General features: G+C 32.7%; 1 protein-coding gene across 11 annotated transcripts in view; it reads right to left on the reverse strand.

Annotated features, from left to right (window-relative positions):
* Window positions 1-12,958, reverse strand: part of METTL15 (methyltransferase 15, mitochondrial 12S rRNA N4-cytidine) — a 471,343-nt gene that overhangs the window by 300,541 nt on the left and 157,844 nt on the right. For 3 of the 11 annotated variants that reach the window (XM_010964739.3, XM_010964738.3, XM_045524135.2), the window contains one exon: window positions 788-3,929. The exons of 7 other annotated variants lie outside the window; for them this stretch is intronic. In XM_010964739.3, the coding sequence (XP_010963041.1) occupies window positions 3,484-3,929 (446 nt within the window). In that variant the 3' untranslated portion in view covers window positions 788-3,483. Of the gene's footprint in view, window positions 1-787; window positions 3,930-12,958 lie in introns of those variants that run through there. One more of the 11 variants, XM_045524136.2, reaches the window with a different exon arrangement.

A 12,958-nucleotide genomic window follows, 5' to 3' on the forward strand; every position in this document is an offset into this window, starting at 1 on the left:
GAGTATAAAAAGAAGGAGAGAAGAGAGAGAAGTGCTTTTGATTTCTTCCTAAATGCTCAGTCTTTAATATATGCTTATTGAATGAATATATACATACATTTCTTTTTTTTTAAATGAAAGTGATCATACAGATTTTGTATTTGTTGTACATTTGAATTTTCCATTAAGAATTGTCTCATACTTCTTGGATAAAAGACTTCAAATAAAATTTAAATTGTTTTTTAAAAGTCTATAATATAGACTCATTATTATCTCTGCTTCTTATTTAAAAAAATTAAAAAAAAGGAACTTTATAAACCTCTTAAGATATGTAATATTCTGCAAAGACTAAAGAAAATACTACTTTCAAATATTTGCAAGTGAATTTTAAGAGATTTTAGTTAACCTCAAAAACCCAAACTGAGTTAGGCATACTGTATTCTCTTATAAACTGTGGGTTGTATTATAATAACATAGTTCAATATAAATGAATTTAAGCACAAACCACATATCATATATTATATGAAATAGGAAAAAAAATAGATACCATTAGAGTCTCCCCCCAAAATTTACCCTAGAAATTTCAAAAAGAAGATTACATAGTAACTAACATATTTTCAAAACGAAATGAATATACAAAATAGAGAAATCAACTAAAAATTGTGTGCTGTTATTAAATTTCATTTCATAATAAACAATGAACTAAAATCTGTTAAGCACTGGCGTCCTACACAGTGGAATCAATGCTATATTAAAATGATTAGTAGAAGGCAGCCAATACAGAGATTCAGAAGTACAAAACAATTGCTTGTTTTATATCATTTATATTTTATTGAAAAAGCAATGTACATTTATTTTAACAATCAGTTTTTATTTTCCATATGTATTGTTGGAATTTCCCCAAACCATTCTCCAGAGTTAATCACTTGAAGCTCATTCACGTATTTTATTATGCATCCGACAACTAAGACTAAGAAGCACGAAAGATTGTGGTAAACAGTCTAATTACAGAAAATAGCTGATTTACTTTTATACTACAACATTTTGAAACAAATTTTGTGTTTACTGAAGCAGGATTTTTTTCATGCATATCATTCAAGATGTTTTTCACAGTATTAGTTTCCTAGGGCTGCCATAACAAATTACCACATATTGGGTGGCATAAGGTAGCAGAAATTTATTCTCTCAGTGTTCCGGAGGTTGGAAATCTGAAATCAAGGTGCCAGCAGAGTTAGTTCCCAACTAAAGACAGGGAGGGAGAATCTATTCCATGCTTCTCTCCTAGCTTCTTATGGTGGCCAGCAACAATTGTCCCTTGCTTGCAGATTTATCACTTCAATCTCTGCCTCCAGCTCCATGTGGCACTCTTCCCTTGTCTCTGTCTCTCTTCTCCTCTCCTTATAAGGGCACCAGACATATTGGATTAAGGGCCTGCCCTGTTTCAGTATGACCTCACCTTAACTACATATGTCTGCAATGACCGTAGTTCCAAATAAAGTTACATTTTGAGGTTTTAGAAAGGACATGAATTTTGGAGGGATGTCATCTAATCTAGTTGGTCAGTTTCCAATTAACATTAATGAAAAAGTTCCCGTATTATATAGGATGCAAAAATGATTGATGAATAGATGAATCACTGTTGAATATTACATGTGATCTTTTATTTTCTAATCAGATATTCAAGAGATGGGAACTTTGGGAATCTTTCTCATTCGCAAATATGACTGACATACAGAGAAACTTAAAAAATTCTTCAGGAAGGATTCAGAGGATTAAGCTAGGTACATTCATTTGTTTCTAATTTGAGCATATTGTTCTCTAGAACATTTTATAATTCTGATTTCACTGTAGAATTGCTCAGATTTGAATAAAGCATATAAATTAAAAGTGGCAAACAAACTTGGGAACTAAAGCGAAATATTTCAGAGGCAATAGATAAATTCTGATAGTGCAGATAAATTCTGAGGTAAATCCAAGCAATTAATTCTTTTGCCCATAGAGTTATGTTGATATTTTATTCACTTGAATTTCTAAATTTACAAATTTAGAATCTGTAATATAATTGAGAAGATGAATTTTTCCTGTATTTGAATAAATAGTTTCCTGAGCAAATTAATAGTATAAATATGACTTCAAAGGGAACGAACTACATAAGAAAATAATCGTTTACATGCACCTTTAATCAGCATGCCCATCCACCCTTTGACTGTCATCTCATTCTTCGTCCTGGTCGTAAACCAAGCAGCATATTGTCAGACCTGATTTCCTTCAGTAGATGAAATCCCTACTAGATGTACTTACGATACTTTGTACTGCTTCTTTATGGCACTTATTACTGTGTCAATTTTATATAAATTTTTGTGTTTATTTATCTACCATTGCCCTCCTCCACTAGACTATAAACTCCATAGGACAGGTACTGTAGGCTATGCATATTTTACTGCCTTTGTTTCTGCCTAGTTTAGTACTTGATGAATAATTGAGTTAACTAGTAGTGCATATTTACATATAAAAGTTATGTGAATTATGAATTAATTTCAGAAACTTGTTAAAGAATCCTTGACCAAGTGAACTTCTCCTGAATAAACATTATACAATTACAGTTATTATATGTAAGTTAAAAAATTAAAGGTGCATTAATTTTAATATCTGGAATACATCATATACTTTTCCATTTCAAATAGACTTGGTTTAATTATTTTGAATAGCTCAATTAAAAATGCAGAACTCAAATGATGAGAGATTTTATTATTTATCAAAAGCATTCTGGGCTATTATTAAAATAAACATGACTGATTTTAAATATAAGTTGTGTGAAATATTCTCTGTGAGGACTATTAAAGCAATTCTACATTTTTAGTTTATGAAAACATGGCATATATCGTACTGAAAAATCCCTTGAAAACAATAAACACTAATCTCAATAATGAAATTTATCAGTATGATACATTTTAAAAATAATACTTGAAAATTTTATATTTGCATAATACCTATATTTGAGAAAGTTAGAGTAGTAATTAATTACCTCCAAATAGGAAAATTAAAATTCATTGTATGATCATAATTAAGTATTTGATCCATAGAGAGTTTGTTGCAAATCTGAATATCTAAATTCAGAATTTGGGCATGCAGATATAATCTCTTTTAACAGCTTGAATTTACATATTTAGATAAATACACAAGATTCTTCTCCTTCTTCTTTTTAAAAAATTTCCTGGTTAGAGAAAGGACTGCATTTCAGATGTCAAATAAAATGCTAAGATGAACACATTTTTCCAGTTTTGAGATGCTGTTGTTCCTTGACTTGAACTTTCTGTGTCATGCTGATATTTCCTATATTTTCTTTTTGAGAAAAAAAATGCTCAATACTCCCAATTTCCACACATATATAGTACTTTTCTATATATATCCCACACTTTCTTATATTAAGCTGTTCAGGATTATCACATTAAAACATTAGGAGAAACTGTGAGGAACAACTTGAAGGATCAGATGATAACTTTCTCATAATTTGATAGCTGCTCTAAGCTTAGCTGAGCGCCCTCTGGGGTTATCCTGTACATCTTGATGTTCTGGAGTAAGTACCTTCTTGTGCATCAATTCCCACATTAAAGGGGCCTTTCCTATAGAGACTCCATCCTTGTTTCCATGATCTGAATCCAGCTGTGATTTTTGTATCACCTTCTGTCTAGCACTTAGGTTAAACCTCTCTGTCATGCTTATCCCAAGCAAGAATCGTTTGATGATGCGATCCTCCAGTGAATGAAAGGAGAGGGCAACAAGGCGACCACCAGGTCTCAGAAACTTCTGAGCTGTCTTCAGTCCTGTGTAAAGTTCATTGAGCTCATTATTCACAAATATACGAAAAGCTTGAAAAGTCTTGGTTGCAATATGAGTAGGTCGTTGTAGCAAGTCTTTTCGTGCATAAATAGCAGAGGGAGGAAATGCACCTACAAGCAGATTACGTAAAAACAGGAAAAGAGGACAAACAGGTAACATTAGTATTTTCCACTGTAAATTAACTGGGTTGTGTTGTATGTATGTTTAAGAAACTAAGTTTCCTTGGAAAATTATGGCATTTCATCCATGCTTCCCTGTTTTATTTCCAAGCATTCTATTAAAGTTTAAAACTATTGTGTCAGAAACATCTTTCAGAACTCTTAAGGGTAACTGGAGTAAACAAAAGCAGAGAAAGAGAAAAGGATGATGAAATATTTGAAGAAATAATAATGAGTCACCTCCCATCTCTGATTAAAAAAAATATTAACACTCAGCTACAAAAATTTCAATGAACTCCAAATAAAATAAACAAAGAAAATTGTATTTAGGCAAATCATAATCGAACTACTATAAGCCAAAGATGATAAGAAAAATCTTGAATACAACAAAGAAAACAATACACTAGATAAAAGAGAACAAAAATAAAATTATCAGCTAATTAATCATTAGGATAGTTGAGGCTATAGGATACTAGAATGACATTCAAATTGTTGAGGAAAAAAAGCCTGTCCTCCAGAAGGCTATTCTAAAACTAATATTCAAAATAAAAGATTCAAAGACATTTTCAAATAAATTAGAAAATGAGAGAATTCATTGCTAACAGCTCTAAATTCAAGAAATGCAAAAAAAAAATAGTTCAGGCTGAAATAAAGTGACATCAGGTGATAACTTGGATAAACAGAAAGCAATGAAGATAAGAATGATAGAATATGAAGTTAAGAAATACGTCTTTAATTTCTTAAAAGAGAGGACTGTCTTTCTGTCACATTTAATTCCTTTAAAAGGCAGAACTCTTTACGTACAACTATAACACAATATTCCTGGGTTTATAATACAGCTATAGATATGTACTGTATATGACAGCAATAACACTAAGGATGAGAATGGGTAAATGGAACTACAATATTACAAGGTTTTCATATTTTATTGGAAGTTGAAGTTGCATATTGTGGTCCCTAGAGCAATCAATAAAAATGATGCAAAGAAATAAAGTTAGTAAGTGAACAGAGAATAAAAATAATCCACAGAAATATTGTTTATCACAAAAGAAGGCAGAATAGAAGAACAGGACCCCAAAAATGAGACAAAGAGAAGATAAACAGCAAAACGGCAGACAATAAATCCGAATATAAAAGTACTCACATTAAATATAAATGTACTACACTCCAATAAAAATGCAGAGACTGTCTGACTGAAATGTGCTTTAAATATAAAAACAAATAAAAGTAAGCAAGTGGCTATGCCGTGTAGAGAATATGCATAAAAAACCCAGAGAGATTATATTAATACTAGATATAATAAACTTAAAAAAAGAGAATTACTAGGCCCCCAAAGAAGCATTCCCTACTGAGAAAATGGTCAAGACAGCAGGAAGACACAATTGTAAATGCATATGCATCAAATAACACAGTTCCAAAGAAACTTTAGACATCTCAGGAAAAAGACCCACATTTATAGAGGCAATTGTATTTTGACCCAGATATCAAGTTGATTCAATGGAGAAAGAATAAATCTTCAACGAAAGTGATTATCTATCCAAAACAAAATGAACTTCAACCATTACTAAACACCACACACAAGAATTAATTAAAAATGGATCATGGATCTAAGAGTAAACACTAAAAACCCTAAAGTATATTATCTGACAAAATTTTCTTGTTCAGAATATATAACGGGAATCTCACAACTTAATAACAGTTCACATTTTAGTAATCTGTAGGTCCAGCAGAAAAGTATGTTAAGACGCATCTGATTAATCTTCTTAGGGAACTGGATGAGAGAAGGGGAGAAATAACATCTTACATATACCAAAGAGCTGAGAACCTGGCTATGTAAAGATAACTGAATCAGTGTTATGGGTTCACTGTTTCCTCTACAAATCTACTTTGCTGAAAGGCCAGAAAATGTTACACACTAGGGAATTTATCTTCCAACAACCAGGTTTCTCAGAAACAAAATGTCAAAGTCAAAGCTGAGGAAGGAGGTAACTTCTTTCCATTTGCTATTCAATTTTTCTCTATTTTCTAGAGAAAGAGCTTTGGTCACTGAGAAATATGCTTCAAAACATTCTAGGTGATATCATATGGTACCATATGGATAAACAATAAGGTCCTACTGTATAGCACAGGGAACTATATTCAATATTCCATAACAAACCATAATGGAAAAGAATCCAAAAAGGAATACATATATATGTATAAACAGACATGTGTTTATATACATATCTGAATCAATTTGCTGTACTCCTAAAAACTAACACAACATTGCAAAATTAACTATACCTCAAAAAAAAAAAAAAAAGACCCTCAAATTCTAAGGATCTGAACAAACATGGAACTTTTCATAATTTAGAGCCAGGATTAAAGAAACCTTCAGGAAGGTTGCATTCCTGAAGACTGTATGTAATTCAAAACTTGCATAATTCAACACTAATTTTCTCAAAGGGGAAATGTAATATAAAATACATTTTAATATACATGGATTTTAATGTGAAATAGGTAAACATTCGTGGAGCACATGGATCAACAAATACTGTAGGATATTTTTGCTTTAAGGCTTAATAATTTTTTTCTTACCATTTCTAATATTTTGTAGAAATTAAAAACATGGCTCAACATGGTAACTGCTTAACTTTCTTTGCATTTATCACACGTCAAAAAATATATATATATATATATTTAAGGATATGGTTTTTAACATGGCACACTTAATTAGCCATGCCTGGCTAAGCCTTAACTAAATTGATGTAATGATAGAAAAGCAGAGCTTAATTAATGCTTCCTTGATATTATCACTGAACATATTTTTGAAAACTAATAATATGAGAATATGTTAAAATAACAAAATAATGTCAAAAACTCCCATCAAAGTTCTAATATAAACAATAGCATTGGCTTATTTGACATGACAAAGTATGGTAGGCACTTCTGTTTACCTGCTAAAATGGCACCTTCCTGTGGCAGAATTATAGTTTATAATTCATTCAGCCAGCTAGCTGTGAAACGATGAGATTCTTGACTACTTCTTTTTGTGAGGGAATCTGTTTTTATTTCTGAGTATTCACATAAAGTGAGACATTATTAATATTTTATATTACGCAACCCCAAGTTTATATAATTCATGCTCACATTAAGTATGCCTATACTATATATGAATCTGGAACTCACAAATTAACACTACTGTGATCAGATGAGCTTTTTTTTTTTATAAGGTGTAATTAGGCCTTCCCTTTGCCATACCATAGAGAAAGAAAATAAGAGCTTTCATTTATATTTAGGAATGGATTGTCCTGAAGATAATTCCGATCTATGAAGCTTTTTTTCTGGGGCTTTCTTACTTCTGTTTAGGAAATTCTAATCTGGACTATGTCCACTGGGTTTCCTGGACAGGATTTCTAGGAGTGGTTCTATCAGCTTCCTCAAGTCCCATCTTTAGGAACCAGATCACAAGGGACAGCAACAGGCAACATGTTTCATGGAGCTTTTTGGTGCTATTCTGGGGATCAAAGGCACATATCTTCCCTTCCTTTACAATGGCACTTTTGTGTCTGTAATTTGTAGGAAGAAAGGTTGATAATGCAGATTGTGTAAAATGAAATAAAAAGGAAACGAAGGTATATAAAACAGTATATGGTAATGAAAATTAAAGTAGCAAAAACAAACCAACTGGCACTGATACAGATGAGAATATAAGAAAAGACAATCCTACTATCAATCATTGAGCGAGGTTCTTTGTCTGAATTAGAGAGTTCAAAGACAATCAGTAAATGTCCCATTCCTCTGAGGTAGCAAAGATGAGTTTCACTGTGAAAGTCACTGGTCCGACAGCAACTTTGCCACAGAGTTCTCTCAGGAATGCACAAACTAGGTAGGCACATTTGTCTGCAAGTTACCAGTGGGGGGAAGATTCAAAAATTATACGAGGTCCAATGCCTGCCTATGTGCTGGACTCTGAATTAGGCCATGGGAAGAAAGCCATTAGTGACACTCTGTCACTGTCTCTGAGGAGCTCACTGTTTTGCAATCCTTCTTTACTGCTTTCTCATCTCCCATATCCTATTATCAGAAATAGAAACTGGTCTCTCTGTTTTTCCATTTCCTGGATTTAATCAGTCTTGTAGGGATAATTTATTTGATTAAGGCACAGAGTAGGTGGTTGAGATGGACTCAATCACTGTTTGGATCATTTGGTTTGGTACTGAGAGGAATCTCCTTTCTCTGTCTTACAGTCCATCAGTGGACTTACACCAGGCCAATGTCTACCAGTTCTGCATGGGAAGAGGCGTACTCACCCTTCATGTAGCACTTACCACACACTACTGTAATGACTAGTTCCCTTGTCTGTCTCTCTCACTCGACTCTGATCTCCTTGTGAACAGGAACTATTTTGTGTTAACTCTTATATCCCTCCCACTTAATAGAGGAACTTATGATTCTTAACCCTGACTGCACATCAGACTCCCCTGCAGAGCTTTTTAAAAAATAAAGGTACTTGGCTCTAGTCCAGATCTACTGAATCAGTTTCAGGGTTTTATTACACAGGGATTACTAGTTTTAAAAAGTGTCACAGAGGATTTTGACTTGCTGCCAAGATTAAAAACTACTACAGTAAACACTCAGTAAATATTTGTTGAAAAGATAATGAATAGATAATGAATGAAAAAAATGGGTAAGTGAATAAAAATCCAGGACCATAATTACAGTTTCATTCACATCATTGGATGGATATATACAGAGTATAATATTCACTCACATCAATCAGTGACTAAATTTTTAGTAACAGAAAACATTATGAATAGAATTTTAAAATAATGTCATGAAACAGGCTGCATCCTATATCCTTTTTGGCCAAATGTGACTGTGGGTACCAAATTATGATTTTAATGGGGCAAATGAACTCTCAAATTTGCTAGCAACTTCATTTTCTCAATACAACTGTATGCATGTATTTAATGATATCTGATACTGACTGAAAATGTCCTTAATGAATTAATCATTCGCACATGCAATGGAGCACCTGCAAATAATTTGAAACTTAGGAAATGTAAGCTTTCAAGCCTTTATTATCTGAAATGAGCAAGTGTGCAAGGTGAACTTTGCTGTTGTGTATTTTCTCTTACAGAATAAAATGAGACATGAAAATGTCCTGGTAAAATTTGGAAATTTACATTAAAAAATTCACTGAGATCTTCAGTGATTTAAGTTCAAATTTTCCTCCAAAGATTAATGCTCAATATTGTTGAGATTTTTTTGTAAATTTTTTTCACTTACTACCTATGAAATCCTAAACCACAAGTTTCCTCAGTTCTTCAAAACAGCAGAACTGTTTTCCTCCTAATACTTTAGCAAAATTATGTCAGTAAAACATACTACAAAAGGAAGTTAAAAGCTAATATACATGTGAGTAGCAAGTTGTTTTCAAGTATACTTTAAACAAAATGTATATTTAAAAGTAAATGAACATTAAATCCACTGTGGGATGACAGAGTCTAAGTTCAATACAACTTTGAGACATTTTTTGGTACTTATCTCTCTAGAGCTAGAACCTAGCTGTTCGAGAAAATTGTTGAAGTATTTTGCCTCATTCTCATACTGCACTCCATTTTCACATTCCAGATCAGGTTTTCTGTGTGTGTATGGTGTTATTTTTAAATTCCTGATAACTTCATATCCTTACTCTTTTCTTTCTCTCATATCAGCAAATTCTGATGGTTCTTTATCTGGAATCATCCAGAACCCCAACACTTCTCACCAACTCCACTGCTCTCACCCTAGTCCAAGCCATCATCATCTTTCACACATAACCACCAGACACTTTTTATACAAAAATTACATGCCATTCCACTGTTCAACACTACGAGTGTCTTCCTATCACAGGAAATGGGAACTGAAGTTCTTACCTTTGCCAAGTGTTCCTACGTCACATTCAACCTCTGCTTCTTACCACCCCCATTTCTCCAAACTCATCTCTTGATCTTGAACCCTGTACTCTTAACTGAGTCTTGGTATGGTCCAGCCTGGGTCCCCTGTGCCAAGAGTACCGATCTGCCTACACATACCTGGATGGCTTACTCCCAAATTCATTCAGGTCTCCTCTCAAACACTGCAGAATTAGAAAAGAAGAACAGCTCCCTGTCACTAGAGTTCCCTTACACTGCTTTATTTTTTAATAATACCTTATCAGGGATAAATATTTATTTACCATCTGTCTTCCTCCACTGGACTATACAATCAGTGATAATGGACTTCATTTGTTCACTGCTATAAATCTTTTACACCGAGAAGAGCTGATGGATTGAAATAGTGATTGTATTTGTTCATTAAACTTATAGTCATTGTTCAAAAAAAAAGCAAAAAGACATATTATCAGTTGTATATGAAGTAAAATATTAACATGACTACCCCTTAAATTCTATCCCAAGGCAACCAAGAGGTATACTTTCTAAATTTTTTCTTATAGGTATACATGACATTTTATATATAAATGTATGTATATGCATATATGTATTTATTTGTAAGAAGGGAATGATCTGCACAATATATGTAACTTGTTCTGTTTACTTGCCTTACTTTTAAAAAAATAACTTCAGTTGTACAGGTACATTGTAATTCATTTTGTTCCATTTAACAAATGTTTGTACTGTCAAGCACATTACCAGTTAACTGGGAATGGTAATTAATATAGAGGCAGTGTCTACTCTGGTGGAGCTCATATTGTCACTAGAGTAGGAATATTTAGGATGTTTTCTATTTTTGCTATCACACACAAAAAATGCTGCAGTAAACATGTGAACTACATATTTTAAAATTCTACCTGGCAGAAAAACTTTACAAAGTAAAAAGTCACAATCTGGGAAAAACACTTTAACTAACAGTATGAACCTGTGGTAGTATGTATATAGATTAGAGTTGTTAGGTCAAAGGTTGTTTATGCTCACTTAAATTTGAATCAATTTCTAAATTTACTCTCTAAATAGATTGTACCAATTTACCTCCATCAACAGTGTTTGAGAGAATCCATCTCCCCACATCCTCACTAGTACTAGAAATGATCACTTTAAAAAATCATGAGTAGTCTAATAGTAGTCAAATGATAGCTTAAAGTTGTTTTAATTTGCATTTCTTTGGCAATTAGGAGAACTGGGCATCTTCTCAAATCTAATGACTATTTGATTTCAGCTATGAACTGCTCGAACAAATCTTTCATCCATATTCATAATGTGATGTTGCCTTTTTTCCTTATCAATTTGGAAAAGCCATTTATAAAATAAAGATATTAACCCTTTGTCTCTCATATATAGTTGCAAATATTTCCCTGGAGTGTGACTATCTTCTCACTTTGTAGATTTTTTTTTTACTGTACAAAAATTAAAGATTTTCTTATATAGATTTTTTTCATGTCTTTTTGATTTTATGAAGTTTGGAAGGCTCTCTCCAGTCCAAGATTATAGATATAATCAACTCTATGTTTTTCTGTTATCTTTCTGGTTTTAATTCTTAAATTCAAATATTTGAGATTAAAATATTTGGGATTAACAGATACACATTACTATATATAAAATAGATAACAAGGACTTGCTGTATAGCACAGGGAACTATATTCAGTTTCTTGTAATGAGCTATAAGGAAAAGAATTTGAAAATAAATATATATGTGTGTATGTTTAAAACTGAATCACTTTGCTGTACACCTAGAACTAACATTGTAAATCAACTATACTTCAATAAAAAATAAGACTTATAAAAAAAATTAAAAAATAAACTGACCCACAAGAAATTTGTTTTTTAGTAGGGTATGATGTAAGGATCTCACTTTATTTAAAAAAAAAAAACTATATGGCTAACTGCCCTATTTATTAAATAGTTTATTCTTTCCTTACTCATTTGAAGTATGGCTTTGTACATACTTGGCATAGTCACTTTATGAATGTCATTCACACATTTACTTATTTATTATTCTCAGCTGTAAAAGGGAGTAAGTGATGAGGGGATTGGATATGTTAATTTGAGGTTCTGCCAAAAGAATTCCACCTTCATCCTGGACTAACAGCAGAGTACTTGAGACAGAGGGCTGCTGAAAACCCCTGAAGCACCTGAGTAATGCTTATTGGATTTGGGCATCAGACTAAAACACCTCAGCATCCAAAATGAAGTAAAACATTTTCCTTATGTACAAATTAATGGTGTACTTCTAAGTTTACAAAGTAGTATTTAGGCCTTAAAAGTATAGAGACTTAGCATGGCACAGGAATGGGAAATCACTCAATTTTCTGTAGTTTGATCTTGACTTTAATACTGATGCTAAGAATTGTAAGGTCCTTAAGTTCATTAATCTAAACCTTCCAGGTTGCATTCACCTGTCTAGGAGATTATTTTCTATAACTAAACTTGTAGATTCTTCTTGCCATCCAACTATACATAACACATTTTAAGCACATACTTTTTTTCTCTGCTCTTTTTTTATTTCTTTGCTCCAGTTTTCATGGAACATTTTTCTGTACAGGTTATCTCCTTTCCTAAGCATGGTTCCACAAGGATAAAATATATTTGTGAGTCATTTTAAAACAGGCCCTTTGTTTTTCACAGCTCCAAAAAACCCAGTAATTACACCCTGAATGATGCACATCAGAAATCACATCATTCATTCATTTAGCCAATATTTACTATGCACAATGTACTAACCACTAGGGATCAAAATGTTTATGAAGACATAGTCCTTGCCCTCAAGAAATTCAAACCTAATGAAGAGAATGATATGTAAATATCAGATCAATAGGATTTTCTAAACTACTGTTTTGAGGAACAGTAACCTTGTAAACTACAGCACTTGCACGTGCAACCAAATACCAACGTGTCTGTTGTCCAGTGAGTTTGAGAAACACAGCGTGCTACGCTCCTCTTTTGGAGACCCACAGTATCTATTATCGTGGTAAAACCCTGAAGGTAACCATTTAACTTTGTTTACCTAGCATGTCCAAACTT

The sequence above is a fragment of the Camelus bactrianus genome, chromosome 10, assembly GCF_048773025.1.
Source record: "Camelus bactrianus isolate YW-2024 breed Bactrian camel chromosome 10, ASM4877302v1, whole genome shotgun sequence".
Lineage (NCBI taxonomy): Eukaryota > Metazoa > Chordata > Mammalia > Artiodactyla > Camelidae > Camelus > Camelus bactrianus.